Consider the following 24,392-nt stretch of genomic DNA (forward strand, 5'->3'; position numbering starts at 1 on the left):
CAACAACATCCAGAAACGCCGCCGGCTTCTCTGGGCCCGAGATCATCTAAGATGGACTCATTCAAAGTGGAAAAGTGTTCTGTGGTCTAACGAGTCCACATTTCAAATTGTTTTTGGAAATATTCGACATCGTGTCATCCGGACCAAAGGGGAAGCGAACCATCCAGACTGTTATCGACGCAAAGTTCAAAAGCCAACATCTGTGATAGTATGGGGGTGCATTAGTGCCCAAGGCATGGGTAACTTACACATCTGTGAAGGCACCATTAATGCTGAAAGGTACATACAGGTTTTGGAACAATATATGCTGCCATCTAAGCGCCGTCTTTTTCATGGACGCCCCTGCTTATTTCAGCAAGACAATGCCAAGCCACATTCAGCACGTGTTACAACAGCGTGGCTTCATAAAAAAAAAGAGTGCGGGTACTTTCCTGGCCCGCCTGCAGTCCAGACCTGTCTTCCATTGAAAATGTGTGGCGCATTATGAAGCGTAAAATACAACAGCGGAGACCCCGGACTGTTGAACGACTGAAGCTCTACATAAAACAAGAATGGGAAAGAATTCCACTTTCAAAGCTTCAACAGTTAGTTTCCTCAGTTCCCAATCGTTTATTGAGTGTTGTTAAAAGAAAAGGTGATGTAACACAGTGGTGAACATGCCCTTTCCCAACTACTTTGGCACGTGTTGCAGCCATGAAATTCTAAGTTAATTATTATTTGCAAAAAAAAAAAATAAAGTTTATGAGTTTGAACATCAAATATCTTGTCTTTGTAGTGCATTCAATTGAATATGGGTTGAAAAGGATTTGCAAATCATTGTATTCCGTTTATATTTACATCTAACACAATTTCCCAACTCATATGGAAATGGGGCTTGTACATACATACATACATACATACATACATATATACAATACAAAAAAAACACTTCATTTTCTAGTATCTACTGCATAAATATGTTTAAAGGGGAACATTATCACCAGACCTATGTAAGCGTCGATATATACCTTGATGTTGCAGAAAAAAGACCATATATTTTTTTAACCGATTTCCGAACTCTAAATGGGTGAATTTTGGCGAATTAAACGCCTTTCTATTATTCACTTTCGGAGCGATGACGTCACGTTGTGATGTCACATCGGGAAGCAATCCGCCATTTTCTCAAACACATTACAAACACCGAGTCAAACCAGCTCTGTTATTTTCCGTTTCTTCGACTGTTTTCCGTACCTTGGAGACATCATGCCTCGTCGGTGTGTTGTCGGAGGGTGTAACAACACCAACAGGGATGGATTCAAGTTGCACCAGTGGCCCAAAGATGCGAAAGTGGCAAGAAATTGGACGTTTGTTCCGCACACTTTACCGACGAAAGCTATGCTACGACAGAGATGGCAAGAATGTGTGGATATCCTGCGACACTCAAAGCAGATGCATTTCCAACGATAAAGTCAAAGAAATCTGCGAGCGGATGATGGTATGTCTACAGAATATATTAATTGATGAAAATTGGGCTGTCTGCACTCTCAAAGTGCATGTTGTTGCCAAATGTATTTCATATGCTGTAAACCTAGTTCATAGTTGTTAGTTTCCTTTAATGCCAAACAAACACATACCAATCGTTGGTTAAAAGGCGATCGCCAAATTCGTCCTCGCTTTCTCCCGTGTCGCTGGCTGTTGTGTCGTTTTCGTCGGTTTCGCTTGCATACGGTTCAAACCGATATGGCTCAATAGCTTCAGTTTCTTCTTCAATTTGGTTTTCGCTACCTGCCTCCACACTACAACCATCCGTTTCAATACATGCGTAATCTGTTGAATCGCTTAAGCCGCTGAAATCCGAGTCTGAATCCGAGCTAATGTCGCTATACCTTGCTGTTCTATCCGCCATGTTTGTTTGTATCGGCATCACTATGTGACGTCACAGGAAAATGGATGGGTGTATATAACGATGGTTAAAATCAGGCACTTTGAAGCTTTTTTTAGGGATATTGCGTGATGGGCAAAATTTTGAAAAAAACTTCGAAAAATAAAATAAGCCACTGGGAACTGATTTTTTATGGTTTTAACCCTTCTGAAATTGTGATAATGTTCCCCTTTAAAGTTTGTGAAAGTGAAAGTGAAACTGACCCAAGGTGCGCACCAGAATCCACTGGATCCCAAGACCGAAGGATTTCTGGCTGTCGGGCACGCACCTACAAGAGGATGCAAGAGCATGAGGTGAGGAGGAGGAGGAGTAAGAAAATGGCGTGCCTGACCTGAGCGTGGCGGTGAGAGCAGGGATGCTGCAGAGGAAGGTGAACATCATCACCACGAAGCAGAAGATGAGGAAGACCAACATGTGGTTGCAGGCGCTGCCGCACTTTCCTGCCACCGCGACGCCCACGTCATGGGTGGCGTTGGCCACCACGCAGCTGCAGCCTGAGTAGACCTGCCGGCCACACGCACACAATGGTCACTCCTCCCAGTCGCCATCATAGCTGCACACACTTCCTGTGCACCTTTCTGCCCATGTTAGATGTTTGGTTGAAGGCGCTGCAGCCGGCGTGGCAGGGCGAGTAGTACATGATGGCGTCGGCGCCGCACACCGGGTTGTACAGCTCCCGGCCGCAGCCGCACGCCGCGTTGCAGTCCGCGTTCAAGCTCTGAGGCGCCCAGGAGCTCCTGAGGGAATTAGCAGGCTTTGTGTTTACCTTTCGGCTACTTTGTCTACAGAATATGTCCAAATAAAGTCTGCTATTTATAAAATAACATCTTTACACTGTGGCAGAAAACATGTACGTAGTCAGGAGAAGAATGTGTGATATTATTTTTTAATTATGGCATAAAAACATGCATTTATTTTGGAATAAAGTCAGAATATGATAAAATGTGTGATATTACTAGAATATTATTTTTAAATTATGGCATAAAAACATGCATTTATTTTGGAATAAAGTCTGAATATTATGATAAAATGTGTGATATTACTAGAACATTATTTTTCAAATATGGCATAAAAAGCATGCATTTATTTTGGAATATTATGATACATGTGTGATATTACTAGAATATTATTTTTCAATTATGGCATAAAAACATGTATTTATTTCGGAATAAAGTCTGAATATTATGATAATATGTGTGATATTAGTAGAACATTATTTTTCAAACATGGCATAAAAAATATGCATTTATTTCGGAATATTATGATACATGTGTGATATTACTAGAATATTATTTTTCAATTATGGCAAACAAACATGCATTTATTTCGGAATAAAATCGGAATATTATGAAAAATGTGTGATATTACTAGAATATTATTTTTTAAATAATGGCATAAAAACATGCATTTATCTAGTAATAAAGTCGGAATATTATGAAAAAATGTGTGATGTTACTAGAATATAATTTTTAAATTATGGCATACAAACATGCATTTATTATGATACAATGTGTGATATTACTAAAATATTATTTTTAAATTATGGCATAAAAACATACATTTATTTTGGAATAAAGTCAGAATAAAATGATAAAATGTGTGATGTTGCTAGAATATGATTTTTAAATTATGGCATAAAAACATGCATTTATTTTGGAATAAAGTCAGAATATTATGATAAAATGTGTGATATTACTAGAATATTATTTTTCAATTATGGCAAAAAAAACATGCATTTATTTCGGAATAAAGTTGGAATATCATGATAAAATGTGTGATATTACTAGAATATTATTTTTTAAATAATGGCATAAAAACATGCATATATTTCGGAATAAAGTAAGAATATTATGATAAAATGTGTGATGTTACTAGAATATAATTTTCAAATTATGGCACAAAACATGCATTTATTATGGTAAAATGTGTGATATTACTAAAATATTATTTTTAAATTATGGCATGAAAACATGCATTTATTTCGAAATAAAGTCGGAATAAAATGATAAAATGTGTGATGTTGCTAGAATATGATTTTTAAATTATGGCATAAAAACATGCATTTTTGGGGGGAATAAAGTCGGAATATGATAAAATGTGTGATGTTACTAGAATATTATTTTTAAATCATAGCATAAAAAACCTGCATTTATTTCGGAATATTATGATGAAAGGTGTGATATTACTAGAATATTACTGTTCAATTATGGCATCAAAAACATGCATTTATTTCGGGATAAAGTTAGAACATTATGATAAAATGTGTGATATTACTAGAATATTATTTTTAATTATGGCAAAAAAAAAACCCATGCATTTATTTCGGAATAAAGTAGGGAATATTATAATCAAATGTGTGATATTATTAAAATATTATTTTTTAAATTAAGGCATAAAAACACATTTATTTCGGAATAAAGTCAGAATATTATGATAAAATGTGTGATATTACTAGAATATTATTTTTGAATTATGGCATAAAAACATGCATTTATTTCGGAATAAAGTCGGAATATTATGATAAAATGTGTGATATTACTAAAATATTATTTTTAAATTATGGCATAAAAACACATTTATTTCGGAATGAAGTCAGAATATTATGATACAATGTGTGATATTACTAGAATATAATTTTTTAAATAATGGCATGAAAACAGGCATTTATTTTGGAATAAAGTCAGAATATTATGATAAAATGTGTGAAGTTACTAGAATATAATTGTTAAATTATGGCAAAAAAACATGCATTTATTATGATAAAATGTGTGATATTACTAAACTATTATTTTTAAATTACGGCATAAAAACATGCATTTATTTCAGAATAAAGTCGTAGTAATATGATAAAATGTGTGATGTTGCTAGAATATTATTTTAAAATTATGGCATAAAAAACCTGCATTTATTTCGGAATATTATGATGAAATGCGTGATATTATTAGAATATTATTGTTCAATTGTGGCAAAAAAAAAACATGCATTTATTTCGGAATAAAGTAGAAATATTATGATAAAATGTGTGATATTACTAAAATATTATTTTTAAATTATGGCATAAAAACGCATTTATTTCGGAATGAAGTCAGAATATTATAATAAATTGTGTGATATCCATCCATCCATCCATCTTCTTCCGCTTATCTGAGGTCGGGTCCCGGGGGCAGCAGCCTCAGAAGGGAAGCCCAGACTTCCCTCTCCCCAGCCACTTCGTCCAGCTCCTCCCAGGGAATCCCGAGGCGTTCCCAGGCCAGCCGGGAGACATAGTCTTCCCAACGTGTCCTGGGTCTTCTCCGTGGCCTCCTACCTGTCGGACGTGCCCGAAACACCTCCCTAGGGAGGCGTTCGGGTGGCATCCTGACCAGATGCCCGAACCACCTCATCTGGCTCCTCTCGATGTGGAGGAGCAGCGGCTTTACTTTGAGTTCCCCCGGGATGACAGAGCTTCTCACCCTATCTCTAAGGGAGAGCCCCGCCACCCGGCGGGGGAAGCTCATTTCGACCACTTGTACCCGGGATCTCGTCCTTTCGGTCATAACCCAAAGCTCATGACCATAGGTGAGGATGGGAACGTAGATCGACCGATAAATTGAGAGTTTTGCCTTCCGGCTCAGCTCCTTCTTCACCACAACGGATCGATACAGCGTCCGCATTACTGAAGACGCCGCACCGCACCGCCTGTCGATCTCAGGATCCACTCTTCCCTCACTCGTGAACAAGACTCCGAGGTACTTGAACTCTCCACTTGGAGCAAGATCTCCTCCTCAACCCGGATATGGCACTCCACCCTTTTCCGGGCGAGAACCATGGACTCGGACTTGGAGGTGCTGATTCTCATCCCAGTCGCTTCACACTCGGCTGCGAACCGATCCAGTGAGAGCTGAAGATCTTGGCCAGATGAAGCCATCAGGACCACATCATCTGCAAAAAGCAGAGACCTAATACTGCAGCCACCAAACCAGACACCCTCAACGCCCTGACTGCGCCTAGAAATTCTGTCCATAAAAGTTATGAACAGAATCGGTGACAAAGGGCAGCCTTGGTGGAGTCCAACCCTCACTGGAAACGGGTCCGATTTACTGCCGGCGATGCGGACCAAGCTCTGACACTGATCATACAGGGAGCGGAACGCCACAATCAGACAATCCGTTACCCCATACTCTCTGAGCACTCCCCCGGGGATGGAACTGCGGCCTAGGGTGTTGAGGTGCCAAGTGCACATATGGACGCCCTTATGTTTGAACATGGTGTTTGTTATGGACAATCTGTGACGAGCACAAAACTCCAAGAACAAAGCACCACTAGGGTTCAGATCCGGGCGGTCATTCTTCCCAATCACACCTCTCCAGGTTTCACTGTCGCTGCCAACATGAGCGTTGAAGTCCCCCAGTAGAACGAGGGAATCACCAGGGGGAGCACTCTCCAGTACTCCCTTGAGTGAATCCAAAAAGGGTGGGTACGTAAGTGCAAACAACAGTCAGGACCCGTCCCCCCCACCCGAAGGCGGAGGGAAGCTACCCTCTCGTCCACTGGGTTGAACTCCAACGTGCAGGCTTTGAGCCGGAGGGGCAACACGAATTGCAACACCAGCCCGTCGCCTCTCACTGCCGGCAACGCCAGAGTGGAAGAGAGTCCAGCCCCTCTCGAGGGAACTGGTTCCAGAGCCCTTGCTGTGCGTCAAAGTGAGACCGACGATATGTGACTAAAATGTGTGATATTACTAGAATATTATTTTTAAATTATGGCATAAAAACATGCCTTTATTTCGGAATAAAGTTGGAATATTATGATAAAATGTGTAAAATTACTAGAATATTATTTTTCAATTATGGTATAAAACATGCATTTATTTCGGAATAAAATCTGAATTTTATGATAAAATGTGTGATATTATTGGATTATTATTTTTAAATTATGGCATAAAAACATGTATTTATTTCGGAATAAAGTCGTAATATTATGATAAAATGTGTGATCTTACTAGAATATTATTTTTCAAATATGGCATAAAAACATGCATTTATTTCGGAATATTATGATAACATGTGTGATATAACTAGAATATTATTTTTCAATTGTGGCAAAAAAACATGCATTTATTTCGGAATAAAGTCGGAATGATATGATAAAATGTGTAATATTACTAGAATATTATTTTTTAAATAATGGCATAAAAACATGCATTTATTTTGGAAAAAGATTGATTGTACAGATATGGTGTTGTTTCTGCTGGGCAAGTATGCCTGACGCGCCTCCTACAGTGCCTTGAGTCAGCTGCAGGGTCATCAGCCGGGGACCACCGCTCATTGGAGTTTCACTCTCTTTAACCCCGGAACGCCTCCTGGTGGCGGAGCGGTGGCAGGGAGATGTCCCTGCCACCCCCTGCAGCTGACCCATCTTATTGCCTTGACCCCCAGTACTTATCCCTCCTCCTCAGCCACAACCAGAAGCTTCCCTTTTCTGCTTCCTCGGCAAGGGCCTTAGTTTCCCTTTGGAGCTTAGCCCCAGTCGTTCCCACATCTCGGAGCAGCCTTATAGTTGATGTACCGACAAAGCCCCGACAGCCTACTTCCACAGGGTAGATGGTAGTGGACCAGCCTGCCTCTCTGCACTCAGCAGCCAGATCTGCATACTTGGCTGCTTTGCGCTCGTAGGCTGCCTGGATTCCCGCCTCCCAGGGGATGGTGAGCTCGATCAGTATGGCAGACTTGGTAACAGCAGACCATAGCACTATGTCTGGGCGGAGTGAAGTGGTGGTGATTTCACGGGGGAACTGGAGCTGTTTGCCGATGTCAGCCCTCATACTCCAGTCCCTTGCCAGAGAGAGGAAACTGCGGGGGCCTCGTCGGCTGGTGTGTCCTTTGCCTTCCCCTGGCCTCACAAACATGACAGGAAGTTGCTTGGCTATGGGCTGGCTGTTGGCCTCTTGTCTACTGCTCTCCAGGACTTCAGCCAGTTTCCTCAGGACTTGATCATGCCGCCATCTGTAGCGACCCTGTGTCAGCGCGATCTTGCAGCCTGATAGCAAGTGCTGCAGGCTGGCGTTGGGAGCACCACACAGGGGACAGCTCTCCTCCTGGCCAAACCACTGGTGGAGGTTTCTAGGGCATGGTAAGGTGTCATAGGTTGCCCTGAGTAGGAAGCTGAATCTGGCTTGTGGCATCTTCCATAGGTCGGCCCAGCTGATGGGTCTGCTGATGGTACCTTCCCAAGTGGTCCATCTTCCTTGGCGACCTTGAGACACGGCCTTGATGGTATATTGCTCCTGGTTTGCCCTTGAGATCTCCTCCACAACCATGGCTCTGCGTTCTCTCTTTGTGACCTTGGACCAGAGGCGTGGAGAATCACCCCAGCCAAGCCCCGCTCTCCCTACTTGCACCCTGCCAACTATCTCTTGGTGTTGGAGCCTGCCAATGGCCTTGGCGACCTCTGGCCCTGCTTGCCCCTTCCGGCCTGTTCGGGTGGGTACACGTGCATTCCTCACTGTAGGATCTGAGGATTCTTCCAGCTCAAGGACCAGTCTGGCCTTCTCTTGCTTATAGCCCAGGGTGATGGACTGGATCGGCAGATGCAGCGAAGTTGCCCCAAATAAGCCAGTGTCGGAGAAGCAATGCGGTAGACCCAGCCACTTTCGGATGTAGAAGTTGGCTAGTCTGTCCAACCCGTTGACTGTTGAGGATGGAATCTCACACATCTTCAGTGGCCACATAACCCTTTGGTACAGTGTGAAGTTGTAACACAACAACTTGTACTTTCCGGGGAGCTGGCTCTTGTTGATACTCGCTAGGCCTTCTGAGAGTTGTTTCCGTGCTGCCTTGCCTGCGTGCTTGTCCGACAGGTCCGCATTGTACTGGCTCCCCAAGCTTTGGATGGACTGGTTGACCAGTAGAGGGATTTGCTCACCTCCTGCAACAAAAATGGTTTTGTCGCTCCTGGTGCCTTTGCGCAAGGAGAGGCTTCGTGACTTTGAGGGTTTTATCTTCATCCGTGCCCATGTCACTATCTCATCCAGCCTCTTCAGACACCTTCTCGTGCATGGGGCTGTTTGCAGCACCACAGTGACATCGTCCATGTAGCTTCGGAGTGGTGGAAGCCTCTGCCCTGTCTGCAGCCTCATCCCTCCTACAGTCTGGCGGGCTCCGCGGAGGATGATTTCAAAAGCTGCGACAAAGAGGACTGGGGAGATGGAACACCCCATGGCGATGCCTACTTCCAGACGCTGCCATCCTGTTGTAAAATCCTGGAGGCTGACACACATCTGGAAGTCCCTGAAGTAGCTGGTTACCAGGTTGATGATGGAAACAGGGACGTGGAAGAACTCCAATGCAAACTGGATGAGTTTGTGCGGAACAGAACCATAAGCATTGGCAAGGTCAAGCCACACCACGTGGAGGTCGCTCTTCTCCTGCTTGGCCCTCTGGATCTGTGCCCAAATTATTGAATAATGCTCCACGCATCCTGGAAAACCTGGTACTCCTGCTTTCTGGCAGCTGGTGTCAATATAGCCGTTCTCTGTGAGGCAAGAGGTTAGTCTCTTGGCCATGACTGCAAAGAAGATCTTTCCCTCGACATTCAACAGAGCAATTCTCCTGAATTGACTGATGTTATGGGACTCCTGTTCCTTCGGAATAAACACCGCCACAGCTCTCTGCCACTCCGATGGAATGAGTAGATTCTTCCATGCTGTGTTCATTAGCTTCCACAAGCATTTCAGCACTTGGGGGCAGTTCTTGTATAGCTTGTAGGGGATTCCGTTAGGCTCAGTCGAGGAGGGCAGCTGTCAAACTGCGTGGTTGTTGGAGGTGGAAGAGGGACGTATCCTGGTGAACCTAACGAATCGTTCCTCTTTGAGTCGCTGTATTGGCCCCTGATGTACTGCTCAAGCTCCTCCTTGGTGGCTTCCAGTTTCCCGCTTCTTTTCTCCTCCAGAAGCTGACGGGCGTGCTTGAAAGGATTCCTCATGAAGCTAGCTCTTTCTTTCTCCTTTCTTTTCCTGCATCTGCGAATACGTTCTGCTCTTCGCATGCTGCCTAGCTTCTGTCTCACCTCGTCCCATAACACCTTCAGGCCTTCTTTCTCCTCTGCCGATGCTTTCCTCCATCTCCTGCGGACCTGGCGCCGATCTTGCATCAGGGCGTCAATCTCGGCCTCCCTCCTGCCCTTTCTTGGGGGTAGATTGTGCTGCTTCTTGGTGAGGCTACCGAATCTAGCTTTGCACTCCTCGTACAGGATGTCCCCAAGAAGGTTGAGTTTCTTGTCCACGTAGCGAGTGCTCCAGCACTAGACTGAGGTCTGAGTCCAGTTTCTGCCATGTCTTCACATCACTTGCTCTAGGCCACTTGATGGTGCACTTTCTTCCTGGTTCCCTCTTTTCTGTTTGCTGGGTGATTGGGGGGCTGGCAGGTCTATCTTCGGCATGCTCACATGCCAGGGGGGTACTGCTCCACTCAGGGGGTTCTTCCTCTACCATCCGCATATCAACAATGTTTGGACCCTCGGCTCTGTGGTTCTCTCCCCGGCTGGGGGTCCTGCTTGTCTTATCTGCCGGAGCAGTGCAAGGATGTTGTATGCCTTTCTTCTCGCTCTCCTTTCTCTTCCTCCCCTGATGGATCCGTAAGCCCCTGTATGTGGTCACTTTCCCCCATCCACACCTGCACAATCGGAAGGTCTTCATCTCGTTGTCGATGTCCGTTCCAGTCGTTTCCGATTAGTCAGTCCTGTTAGGCCCATCTTCCACCCCGCCTCTCGGAGGGCCTTCGGGTTGTTTTTCCTTATTCGTTTTCGTAGTTAGAGGTTGGGTGTCTCCTGGCTAGAAGACTAGTGGGTTGGGTAACTAGCCGCCCACTCCCGGTACAGACTTTCCTGCTGTCATCCAGACTTTCCTGGAAGTCTTCCAGTCTTTCCTGGCTGTCAACTGCCCTTTCGCAGTAGTCACTGGTTACCCAGAAATCAGATTGATTGTACAGAATAAAGTCAGAATATTATGATAAAATGTGTGATATTACGAGAATATTATTTTTAAATTATAGAAAATAAGACATGCACTTATTTCGGAATAAAGTCGGAATATTATGATAAAATCTGTGATATTTCTAGAATATTATTTTTTAAATAAATAATATATATATATAAATAAATAAATATGACATAAAAAACATGCATTTATTATGATAAAATGTTTGGTATTACTCAAATATTATTTTTAAATTAAGGCATAAAAACGCATTTATTTTGGAATAAAATCGGAATTTTATGATAAAACGTGTGATATTACTAGAATATTATTTTTAAATTATGGCATAAAAACATGCATTTATTCCGGAATAAAGTCGGAATATTATGATAAATTGTGTGATATTACAAGAATATTCTTTTTCAAATATGGCATAAAAAACATGCATTTATTTCGGAATATTATGATGAAATGTGTGATGTTACTAGAATATTATTTTTAAATTATGGCATGAAAAACTTGCATTTATTTCGGAATAAAGTAGGAATATTATAATAAAATGTGTGATTATTACTAAAATATTATTTTTAAATTATGACATAAAAACATATTTATTTTGGAATAAAGTCAGAATATTATGATAAAATGTGTGACGACTGGGTCGCATCATGATGCAGGGCTCATTCTCCCAGAAATGCAGACGGGCTTCAGACACAGCGTGCAGGTAAGAAAATGATTTATTTAAGGAATAAATCAGAAGGAACAAAGAAAAACGTGCTGGTAGCACTTAAGGCAAAAATCTAAATGGGCTAGCGTGGGAGTTAGCAAGTAACAAGAGCCTAGCGTGGAAGCTAGCAGGTACAGAGCAAGTAACAAAAGTCGTCATCTGTTGCAAATAGCAAATTAGGAAGCCAGACCGAGTGAGGCCAGGTCAAAGACTAAATAGCCCTCTGATTAGTGCCCAGACAACAGGTGAGCGTCTCGAACACTAACCAGAGGCAGGTGTGTGCAATATGCAGTCATGGCAACAGAAACAAACGAACTCAAGAGATGCTGAAAACACAAATGACTTGAAAACGTAAACAGAATATGATCCGGGCATCGGATCATAACAGTACTCCCCCTTTAAAGGACAGATTCCAGATGTCCCTTGGAAAAAATAAAACCCAAAAAACTGAGATACAGTTCAAGAGTCAAGGGAGGACGGAGGGAGGACTTGGTGGTGGGTCGCCAGGCCAAGTGTCCCCGAATCCACCGGGGACGAGTCAGGTGGCGGCGGCGAATGGAACGCCGCAGGCGAGGCGGGCGACCACGGAAAGGCCACATTCGTGGCTGCCGAGAAGATGGGCGTGAGTGGCGCCAGAAGTTCAGCAGCCGGAGAGTTCTACGACTACGTCTTGGGTGTCGCTGTTGTTTGCGCCACTGGCGTCCATACACTAACCTCCGAGAGAGCCGCCTGCAGGCCCCTGATTGCTGCTTGCGCAGCCGGACAGCTTGAAGTCGCTGAGACGACAATGAGGGCGTGGAAGGAGCAGGCGTCGTCATCGCCGTGGAAGCCGGAGCCGGAGGCGTCGTCGTGGAAGCTGGAGCAGGAGGCGTCGTCGTCGCCGTGGAAGCCGGAGCAGAAGGCGTCGTCGTCGCCGTGGAAGCCGGAGCAGGAGGCGTCGTCGTCGCCGTGGAAGCCGGAGGCGGAGGCATCGTCGTCGCCGTGGAAGCCGGAGCCGGAGTCGTCGGCGTGGAAGCCGGAGCCGGAGGCGTCGTCGTCACCGTGGAAGCCGGAGGCGTCGCCGTGGAAGCAGGAAGAGACGTCGCCGTGGAAGCAGAAGGAGACGTCGCCGTGGAAGCAGGAGGAGACGTCGCCGTGGAAGCAGGAGAAGTCGTCGCCGTGGAAGCAGGAGAAGTCGTCGCCGTGGAAACAGGTGCTGGTGCGGAAACCAGTCTTTGAGCCGGTGCTGGTGCGGAAATCAGCCTAGGGGCAGGTGCTGGTGCGTAAACCAGCCTAGGGGCAGGTGCTGGTGCGGAAACCAGCCTAGGGGCAGGTGCTGGTCGTGCTGCTGCGACAGGTGCTGGTGGAGGTGCCCTAGTAAGGGGTTGAGGCTTGGTAGGCCGAAAGACCGGTGGTGGCGGCCGGGCCGGAGGTTGCGGCTTAGCGTGCCGAAGGACTGGTGGTGGCGGCCGGGCTGGAGGTTGCGGCTTAGCAGGCCGAAGGACTGGTGGTGGCGGCTGGGCCGGAGGTTGCGGCTTAGCAGGCCGAAGGACTGGTGGTGGTGGCCGGGCCGGTGGTTGCGGCTTAGCCGGCCGAAAGACCGGTGGTGGCGGCCGGGCCGGTGGTTGCGGTTTCGCCGGCCGAAAGACCGGTGGTGGCGGCCGGGCTGGAGGTTGCTGCCTGGCTGGGCGCAGCTGTGCCCTCCCACCAGCAAAGAACCCTGCACTAGCCCCCCCTCAAGAAGCGGATTCCAGACGCGTTCTGTGCAGTCTGGAACAGTGTTTAGGGGTGGGTGGGAGGAGGGGAGGAGGGGGGTGAACTCCTCTCCTTTTGATTGTCCAAATTGCCCATTATACTCCCCAATGTGGGACTGTCGAGGAGAGTCTTCAAAAGCCTCAATAGCAGGGGGAGTGTCCTCTGCCGCTTGGGATTGTTCCTCCAGTTTTAATTCAATGAGTACCTTGCTGTACCACTCATCCACCCAAGCCGGACTGTATTTTTCAAGGGGTGTCTCGGAAGATGACTGGGCTGGAACAGGAAGTGGAGTAGGCTGAGAAGCACGTGGCACAGCAGACAGAGGAGGCGGAGCAGAGCTTGAAGCAACAGCAGGCAGAGAAGGTTTTGCAGGGCGTGGCAGTTCGGCTGACAGGAACTGAGCCACCCCCGTAGTGGACTGTAGGGACGACCAGGAGAGAGAAAACAGGGGAGTGGGCGGAGCTTGAGCCATAGGAGGTGGGGCCAAAGTAATTGGGGGCGGAGCTTGAAAGTCAGAAGGTGACTGGGACTGACTAGACCTACATTTAACAAAAATGTCCTGATAATGTTTAACTGTAGAATTAAAGTCATTTGGAAGTGGCTGACAGAAAGAATGAACAAAATGTAAAAAAACTATAGCTGCAGTCCCAGTGATTGACAGGCCAGTCGGATAACTCTTTGGAAAAGTGGTCATTATAATTACCAAACATTTGAGGAGGGGAATCCTGGGCTGCTTGGCTGTGTTCCGGAGGGAGAAATTGCGGTAAAGGCGCGTCTTTGTTGCGAGCCGAAGCCGTCTTGTGCGACTCCCGCCTTCGCTGACGTGCGCGAGCGGGCTGAGAGTGGACCTCCCCAGGCCAGATGGAGTCGATTGGGACCAAAACACCTCCAGGTCCCCATATCATTTCGTCATCTGGAGAACAGCGGAGCGTCTCTGCTTCCATCGCTCGGAGGACCATCCACGCACCTTCATCCACCTCCGCCATGCCCGCTGCAAGAGAGCTTTTTCTTGCTGGCTTCCTACTGTGACGACCGGGTCGCATCGTGATGCGGGGCTCGTTCTCCCAGAAATGCAGACGGGCTTCAGACACAGCGTGCAGGTAAGAAAATGATTTACTTAAGGAATAAATAAGAAGGAACAAAGAAAAACGTGCTCATAGCACTTAAGGCAAAAATCTAAATGGGCTAGCGTGGGAGCTAGCAAGTAACAAGAACCTAGCGTGGAAGCTAGCAGGTACAGAGGAAGTAACACAAGTCATCATCTGTTGCATAAAGCAAACTAGGAAGCCAGACCGAGTGAGGTCAGGGCAAAGACTAAATAGCCCTCTGATTAGTGCCCGGACAACAGGTGAGCGTCCCGAACACTAACCAGAGGCAGGTGTGTGCAATATGCAGTCATGGCAACAGAAACAAACAAACTCAAGAGGTGCTGAAAACACAAGTGACTTGAAAACGTAAACAGAATATGATCCGGGCATCGGATCATAACAAAATGTGTGATATTACTAAAATGTTATTTTTAAATTATGGCATAAAAACATGCATTTATTTCGGAATAAAGTCGGAATAATATGATAAAATGTGTGATGTTGCTAGAATATTATTTTTTAAATTATGGCATAAAAACATGCATTTATTTTGGAATAAAGTCGGAATATTATGAAGAAATGTGTGATGTTACTAGAATATTATTTTTAAATTATGGCATAAAAACATGCATTTATTTCGGAATAAAGTAGGAATATTATAATAAAATGTGTGATATTACTCAAATATTATTTTTAAATTATAGCATAAAAATGCATTTATTTCGTAATAAAGTCAGAATATTATGATAAAATGTGTGATATTACTAGAATAATATTTTTAAGCTATGGCATAAAAACATGCATTTATTTGGGAATAAAGTTGCAATATTATGATAAAATGTGTAAAATTACTAGACTATTATTTTTCATTTATGGTATATAAATATTTATGGACAGAATTTCTAGGCGCAATCAAAGTGTTGAGGGGATCTGGTTTGGTGGCTGCAGGATTAGGTCTCTGCTTTTTGCAGATGATGTGGTCCTGATGGCTTCATCTGGCCAGGATCTTCAGCTCTCGCTGGATCGGTTCGCAGCCGAGTGTGAAGCGACTGGGATGAGAATCAGCACCTCCAAGTCCGAGTCCATGGTTCTCGCCCGGAAAAGGGTGGAATGCCATCTTCTGGTTGGGGAGGAGACCCTGCCCCAAGTGGAGGAGTTCAAGTACCTCGGAGTCTTGTTCACGAGTGAGGGAAGAGTGGATCGTGAGATCGACAGGCGGATCGGTGCGGCATCTTCAGTAATGCGGACGCTGTATCGATCCGTTGTGGTGAAGAAGGAGCTGAGCCGGAAGGCAAAGCTCTCAATTTACCGGTCGATCTACGTTCCCATCCTCACCTATGGTCATGAGCTTTGGGTTATGACCGAAAGGACAAGATCACGGGTACAAGCGGCCGAAATGAGTTTCCTCCGCTGGGTGGCAGGGCTCTCCCTTAGAGATAGGGTGAGAAGCTCTGTCATCCGGGGGGAGCTCAAAGTAAAGCCGCTGCCCCTCCACATCGAGAGGAGCCAGATGAGGTGGTTCGGGCATCTGGTCAGGATGCCACCCGATCGCCTCCCTCGGGAGGTGTTTAGGGCACGTCCGACCGGTAGGAGGCCACGGGGAAGACCCAGGACACGCTGGGAAGACTATGTCTCCCGGCTGGCCTGGGAACGCCTCGGGATCCCCCGGGAGGAGCTGGACGAAGTGGCTGGGGAGAGGGAAGTCTGGGCTTCCCTGCTTAGGCTGCTGCCCCCGCGACCCGACCTCGGATAAGCGGAAGAAGATGGATGGATGGATGGATATATAAATATGCATTTATTTCGGAATAAAATCAGAATGTTATGATAGAATGTGTGATATTACTGGAATATAATTTTTCAAACATGCATTTATTTTGGGATAATATGATAAAATGTGTGATATTACGAGAATATTAGTTTTAAATTATAGAAAATAAGACATGCATTTATTTCGGAATAAAGTCGGAATATTATGATAACGTGTGATATTTCTAGAATATTATTTTTTAATTATGACATAAAAAACATGCATTTATTATGATCAAACGTGTGATATTACTAAAATGTTATTTTAAAATTATGGCATAAAAACATGCATTTATTTCTGAATAAAGTCAGACTATTATGATAAAATGTGTGATGTTACGAGAATATTATTTTTTAAATTATGGCATAAAAACATTCATTTATTTGGGAATAAAGTTGGAATATTATGATACAATGTGTAAAATTACTAGAATATTATTTTTCAATTACGGCATCAAAAACATGCATTTATTTGGGAATAAAGTCAGAATATTATAATAAAATGTGTGATATTACTCAAATATTTTTAAATTATGGCAAATGAAAACATGCATTTATTTTGGAATAAAGTTGGAATATTATGATAAAATGTGTGATATTACTAGAATATTATTTAAAAATTATGGCAAATAAAAACATTTTGGAATAAAGTTGGAATATCATGAGAAATATTTGTGCTATTACAGGTCCCTAACTTATTTAGGTTTTTTTCCATAAGTCACAAAATTATGAGAAAAATGTGTTGTTACTCGAAAAAATCTTGAAATTGGAGTAAAACTTGTAATTTTACTGTAATATATTCAAAATATCATAAGAAAATGTATATTACTTGATAAAATACTGAGGAAATGTATTTCATTATACCAGAATATAAAATCAAGTTATGAGAAAATGTGCAATATTATTCAAATTACTTGTAAAATTGCGATAATTAAAAATAAATGTAGTCATCAAAGTCAGAACTTTGAGGAAAATGTGTAAAAATATTAGAAAAAATCTCCAAATTATAAGAGTAAAACTTGTAGTTTGACTACAATTAAATCAGACTATGAGAAAAATGTGTATTATTTTCCTTAAATTAGATTACATTTTTTTAATGATTTTTATTATACCAGAATAAAGTTAGAATATTCTAAAAACCATATGATATTAGAGTAAATGTCAATCACATGAGTAAAACTTGTACTAAAATAAAGTCAGACTATTACAACAAAAATGTATTGCTCTAACTTTATTTTAAAATTAAGACAATTGTTTTCAAATGATTCCATGCCTGATAATAAATAAGCTTTGTTTCTTCCTACTCCTTTTCAGGAATGTTGTGAAGAAAAATAAAAAATAAGTGACGTTTCATTTTAAAACTGTGTACATGTTGGAAATAAACTCAGTCAGAATATTGAGAAAAATGTGTCAATCTTATAAGATCATATATATATTTTTAATTTGACCAGAACAAAGTTAGATTATGAGAAAAAGCTGCATTATTTAAGAAAGAAAAAAAACATGTAATTTTAGTAAGACAAAACTGGAATATTAAGATGAGTAACAAGAGTAAGAATAAGGTCAAAATATAATAACAAAAATATGTTTTATATCACTATATTTAATCTTAAAATAATTTAAAAGAGTAAAACTGGTCATTTCACCAGAATGCAGTGAGATTATTACCACAATAAGTCATATTAGACTCCTAAAAACATGTGAATTGTTCAAATTGTAAACAGAATCATTTGCATATTAACACCCAAACTTACTGGAAATTAGGGACGTAACGATTGTTCCCTACCAGTTTCCTGCGCCGTGCAGTCGGTCATACGAGGGACCCAAGTCCGAGTACGGAATGTCCACGCCGGCCATCCGCACGTTGGGGCAGTTGATGAAGAAAATGAAGATGGCGGCCATGCTGACCACGCCGCAGACGATGCAGAAGCGAATGATGTCTCGACAGCGCAGGTTCAGTCGCTTTACCATGTAGCCGCCTAGGAAGGTACCGCCTCCTCCCGCAGGTACCACCATCAAGCCTGGAGAAAAAGAAGCCTTTCAGTCTCCTCACAAAAAAATGGCAGCTTCTCAAAAATGGCAGCAATATTAATAAATATGAAACAAGTCACTCTTTTTCTGTGGTTGTGTTCAGCGTCAAAAATAATAATTCAAATAATCATATTAATGATAAAAAAAGAAAAATACAAAAGATACAAAATGTATACATTTATACAATATAATCATACATCTAAAAAAACTAGAATAGTAAAAAAAAAATGGTAAAAATAATCGAAAAAATAAAATATTACAATATAAATAAAAATAAAATATAAAAGATAATATTAACTACAAAAACAATTGTATTAAATGATTATAAAATAATAATTGAAAACATAATAAAAATTATAAATTGCAATACATAATAGGAAAAATAAAATCATAAAGTAGAGAGTAAAATAAAAATATAATTTAAAAAATATTAAGAACAAATACAACTCAGAGAACTAATTACAATAATATAATTACAAATAAAATATATAAAAAATCCTAAGTACCAATACATATGGTATTAAAAAAATGATTAAAAAAATACTACAAATATAAAGTATAAATAGTAATGATAATACAAATATTTAAAAAACTAATACAAATAAAATACTAATGACAAATCAAATAACAAAAATAAATAGTAATACATAATAGGAAAACTACAATATTACAATAGTATACTTTTGAAATTTTTAACCACAAATAGTGAAATATAAAAAAACAAACAAAAAGAAATATTTAAAAAAATAATAATAGTAATAACACAAAAGAAAAAAAAATGTATACTAACAAATACTAAAAAAACAAAAAAAATACAAATACAAATTATTAACAGTAATACAGAATATAATTAAAAATGTAATAATATAAATCAAATTAACATTTTATTTGTTTTAAATGTATTCACAAATAAATCATGTATAAAAAAATTTAAGAAAAACAATCATACAAAAATATCCAACTAAAAATTATAAATAGTAACAATAATAGAAACGAAGAAATTAAAATAAAATATATATATATATATCAAATTATATATTCTTTTAAATACCAAAAAATAATAAACAACTAAACATTGTTTACAAATAATATGTCGCTCACCAAACCAGGTGGCAGCTTCAGACGCGCTGAGGCTAAACTGTGCCTCCAAGAACTTGGGACCAAAGGTGGACATGCCGCTGATGAGGGTGGCCTCAGTGGCCCCCGCCAAGCACAGAAACAAGAAGGTGGGATTCTTCAGGAGGAGGAGCACAGACCTGCACAAGAAGGGCTCCATGAATCGATCCACACATTTCATGGCAGAACGGCAGACCAACCTAGGCATGTCTTTGACCGACTTGCCAAACTGAGGGTCAGAAGCTGTGGTGTGACTGCCGTCTTTGAGCTGATGGGCCTCGGACACGCGCACCGTCTTGTGCCCTGCAGGACGCAACCTTGTCTCATCCAGAAAAAAAGCTGTTTTGCAGCATCAACATACCTGGCAGCTGTCTCGGGTAGCCCAGGATGGGAAACGCCACCAGCAGAGCGGCGGCCCCGCCCACCAGGAAGCCGATCCACCACGCACCGACCCACAGGGGGTTCTCCGGAGTCATCTCTGTCCTGTTGCCACCAAGCAGAGGGAGAAAATATATTCAATGATCACAATTGTTGCAAAATGTAGCTCATTTCCAGGTAGCAAACTTGGCTGTTGGGCCTAACAGCTCCCTCTGGTGGTTAGTATTATAATGCACTTTTCAGCTTTACAGCTTTCATGTCACCGCTAAAAAAACTGACAGGTTTGAAGGAAAAAAACCCCCAAAACAAAACAAACAAAAAAAGACCCTGAGTACATCAATCTTAACATTAAAATTAGATGTTTTTTTTAATTATATTAGACAAAAGTCACACACTTATGTTATTACTAGAATACTTGTTGGAGTTGGAGTAAAACTTATCATTTTACTAGAATATATTCAGAATATTATAATAAAAATGTATAATATTACTTGATTAAAAAAAAAGGAAAGACATGTATTTCATTATACCAGAATAAAATCAAGATGTTATGAGAAAAGTTTGTAAAATTATTCAATTTACATCTTAAAATGATGACAATTAAAAATAAAGTCCCATTATTATGAGGAAAATGTGTAATAATATTACAATTCATCTCAAAATTATTTGTTTGTTTACACGCTTTTTTTAATTTCTCTTTGCTATTTGGGCTTATTGGACCCTAATTAGAATAAAAACTAAGAATCATCTTTTTATATGATGTACTTAGTCCATAAGTAACAAACATGTACTTCATGTTTAGTGACATGCTAATTCTTATTTTTACTTCTTTTTTTTCTCCAAATTCCATTGTATGTTATACTCTTCTGACACCACCAGATAGCAGTATAAGTGCCCACATATGGGCCATAAGACCCCAATTCAGTAGTGTACACAATTTTGGAAATAAGAGCTAAAAGGTGCTGTCCACTAGGGCTGCTTCCATCTGTTGAAAAGCTCTATGGAGATAATGATTTCATTTTCCAGCATGATCTGGCACCTGTCCACAGTGCCAAAACCACCAGTAACTGGTGTACTGACCATGGCATTACTGTCCTCGATTGGCCTGCCAACTCCCCTGACCTGAACCCCATAGAGAATTTGTGGGGTATTGTGAAGAAGAAGCTGAAAGACACCAGACCCAATAATGCAAATGAGCTAAAGGCCGCTATTGAAGCATTCTGGGCATCCATAACACCTCAGCAATGCCACGGGCTGATTGCCTCCATGCCACGCCGCATTGATGCAGTAATCCGTGCAAAAGGATTCCCAAGCAAGTACTGAGTGCATTAATTGACATTTTCAAATGTTTGATTTAGTTTTGCTGTTATAAATCTTTTTTTTTTACTTGGTCTGAGGAAATATTCTAATTTTTTGAGATAGGATTTTTGAGTTTTCTTAAGCTATATGCCAAAATCAGCAATATTAAAAATAATAAAAGGCTTGCGATATTTCAGTTCATGTGTATCGAATCCACAAGGAACCCAGATTTCCCTTGCCCGGACGCGGGTCACCGGGGCCCCCCTCTGGAGCCAGGCCCGGAGGTGGGGCACGATGGCGAGCGCCTGGTGGCCGGGCCTGTCCCCATGGGGCCCGGCCGGGCACAGCCCGAAGAGGCAACGTGGGTCCCCCCTCCAATGGGCTCACCACCCATAGCAGGGGTCATAGAGGTCAGGTGCGATGTGAGCTGGGCGGCAGCCGAGGGCAGGGCACTTGGCGGTCCGATCCTCGGCTACAGAAGCTAGCTCTTGGGACGTGGAACGTCACCTCGCTGGGGGGAAGGAGCCTGAGCTAGTGCGAGAGGTGGAGAAGTTCCGGCTAGATATAGTCGGACTCACTTCGACGCACAGCAAGGGCTCTGGAACCAGTTCTCTCAAGAGGGGATGGACTCTCTTCCACTCTGGCGTTGCCGGCAGTGAGAGGCGACGGGCTGGGGTGGCAATTCTTGTTTCCCCCCGGCTCAGAGCCTGCACGTTGGAGTTCAACCCGGTGGACGAGAGGGTAGCTTCCCTCCGCCTTCGGGTGGGGGAACGGGTCCTGACTGTGGTTTGCGCTTACGCGCCAAACCGCAGCTCAGAGTACCCACCCTTTTTGGATTCACTCGAGGGAGTACTTGAGAGTGCTCCCCCGGGTGATTCCTTCGTTCTACTGGGGGACTTCAATGCTCATGTTGGCAGCGACAGTGAAACCTGGAGAGGCGTGATTGGGAAGAATGGCTGCCCGGATCTGAACCCGAGCGGTGTTTTGTTATTGGACTTTTGTGCTCGTCACAGATTGTCCATAACGAACACCATGTTCAAACATAAGGGTGTCCATATGTGCACTTGTCACCGGGACACCCTAGGCCGCAGTTCCATGATCGACTTTGTAGTTGTGTCATCGGATTTGCGGCCTCATGTTTTGGACACTCGGGTGAAGAGAGGGGCGGAGCTTTCTACCGATCACCACCTGGTGGTGAGTTGGCTGCGATGGTGGGGGAGGATGCCGGACAGACCTGGCAGGCCCAAACGCATTGTGAGGGTTTGCTGGGAACGTCTGGCAGAGTCTCCTGTCAGAGAGAGTTTCAATTCCCACCTCCGGAAGAACTTTGAACATGTCACGAGGGAGGCGCTGGACATTGAGTCCGAATGGACCATGTTCCGCGCCTCTATTGTCGAGGCGGCTGATTGGAGCTGTGGCCGCAAGGTAGTTGGTGCTTGTCGTGGCGGTAATCCTAGAACCCGTTGGTGGACACCGGCGGTGAGGGATGCCGTCAAGCTGAAGAAGGAGTCCTATCGGGTTCTTTTGGCTCATAGGACTCCTGAGGCAGCGGACAGGTACCGACAGGCCAAGCGGTGTGCGGCTTCAGCGGTCGCAGAGGCAAAAACTCGGACATGGTGGGGGATCAAAACATGTAAATAGACCAGAATAAAATCAGCATATTGTGACAAAAATCTGTGATATTACTAGAATATGTTTTACAATTATGGCAACAAGAACAAAAAAAAAGCTAATATTTCTGACAAAAATCAGAATTTTATGAGAAAGATTTGATTCCATAAAATCTGAAAATGAGATTTTATTTTAAAATGATATCAGTATAATGTCACAAAATGATGAGAAAATTGCGTTAATACTAGAATACTTCTTAAAGTTGGAGTACAACTTGTAATTTCACGATAATATATTCAGAATAATATAATACAATTGTATAATATTACTTGATAAAATAATGAGGAAATGTAGTTGATTGTATCAGAACAAAATCAAGATGCTCTTAAAATTACGATAATTACAAATAAATTATACCAAAAGAAAATAAGTAATATAGTTACAATAAATCTTAAAATTATATGAGTAACTTGTAATTTTATTAGGATAAAATGAGATTAGGAGAAAAATGTGTAATATTACTCAAATTAAATCTTAAAATGATAAGTAAAACAATTATACCAGAAGAAAATGAGTAATAATATTAGAATGAATACATCTTAAAATTATATGAGTAAAATTTGTAATCTTACTAGGATAAAATAAGATTACGAGAAACATTACTCAAATCCAATCATAAAATTATCTATTTTTAAATCATACCGGAATAAAGTTTAAAAAAAATTATTTAATAAAAAAAAAAAATCACATCCTAAAATCAAGCCTGGAGCTCAGCCAATTATCCACCAGAGAAGAAGAGAGAAGTGAGAGAAGATGAGAGAAGTGAGAGAAGTGAGAGCTAATTGCATGCTCAGCAAATATGCTAACCTAGCATGTCGTCGCTGTTGAAAGGTGCTGGAATGTTAGCACTTTAGCGCACATAGCGATGGTGTCCACGCTTAATGTCAAATACATTTGAGTTACTATGGTAATAAACTATACTATAGTGACATTTTAGTTGTTATTACTATAGTAATAAACTATACTATAGTGACATTTTAGTTGTTATTACTATAGTAATAAACTATACTATAGTGACATTTTAGTTGTTATTACTATAGTAATAAACTATACCATAGTGACATTTTAGTTGTTATTACTACAGTAATAAACTATAATATAGTGACATTTTAGTTATTACTATAGAAATAAACTATACTATAGTGACATTTTAGTTGTTATTACTATAGTAATAAACTACTAAAGTGACATTTTAGTTGTTATTACTACAGTAATAAACTATACTATAGTGACATTTTAGTTGTTATTACTATAGTAATAAACTATACTATAGTGACATTTTAGTTGTTATTACTATAGTAATAAACTATACCATAGTGACATTTTAGTTGTTATTACTACAGTAATAAACTATACTATAGTGACATTTTAGTTATTACTATAGAAATAAACTATACTATAGTGACATTTTAGTTGTTATTACTACAGTAATAAACTATACTATAGTGACATTTTAGTTAGTACTACAGTAATAAACTATACTATAGTGACATTTTAGTTATTTCTATAGTAATAAAGTATACTATAGTGACATTTTAGTTATTACTACAGTAATAAACTATACTACAGTGACATTTAAGTTGTTATTACTATGGTAATAAACTATACTATAGTGACATTTTAGTTATTACTATAGTAATAAACTACACTATAGTGACATTTTAGTTA

At 41.6% G+C, this 24,392-nt stretch overlaps 1 protein-coding gene across 2 annotated transcripts in view; it reads right to left on the reverse strand.

Annotated features, from left to right (window-relative positions):
• Positions 1–24,392, reverse strand: part of slco4a1 (solute carrier organic anion transporter family, member 4A1) — an 80,024-nt gene that overhangs the window by 11,216 nt on the left and 44,416 nt on the right. For both annotated transcript variants that reach the window (XM_061985538.2, XM_061985537.2), the window contains exons 4-10: positions 19,738–19,859; positions 19,577–19,679; positions 19,362–19,516; positions 18,016–18,250; positions 2,496–2,658; positions 2,253–2,425; positions 2,125–2,189 (exon numbers count right to left, since the gene is read on the reverse strand). In XM_061985538.2, the coding sequence (XP_061841522.2) occupies positions 2,125–2,189; positions 2,253–2,425; positions 2,496–2,658; positions 18,016–18,250; positions 19,362–19,516; positions 19,577–19,679; positions 19,738–19,859 (1,016 nt within the window). The remainder of the gene's footprint in view (positions 1–2,124; positions 2,190–2,252; positions 2,426–2,495; positions 2,659–18,015; positions 18,251–19,361; positions 19,517–19,576; positions 19,680–19,737; positions 19,860–24,392) is intronic.

This window comes from Nerophis lumbriciformis, linkage group LG23 (genome assembly GCF_033978685.3).
Source record: "Nerophis lumbriciformis linkage group LG23, RoL_Nlum_v2.1, whole genome shotgun sequence".
NCBI classification, from domain to species: domain Eukaryota; kingdom Metazoa; phylum Chordata; class Actinopteri; order Syngnathiformes; family Syngnathidae; genus Nerophis; species Nerophis lumbriciformis.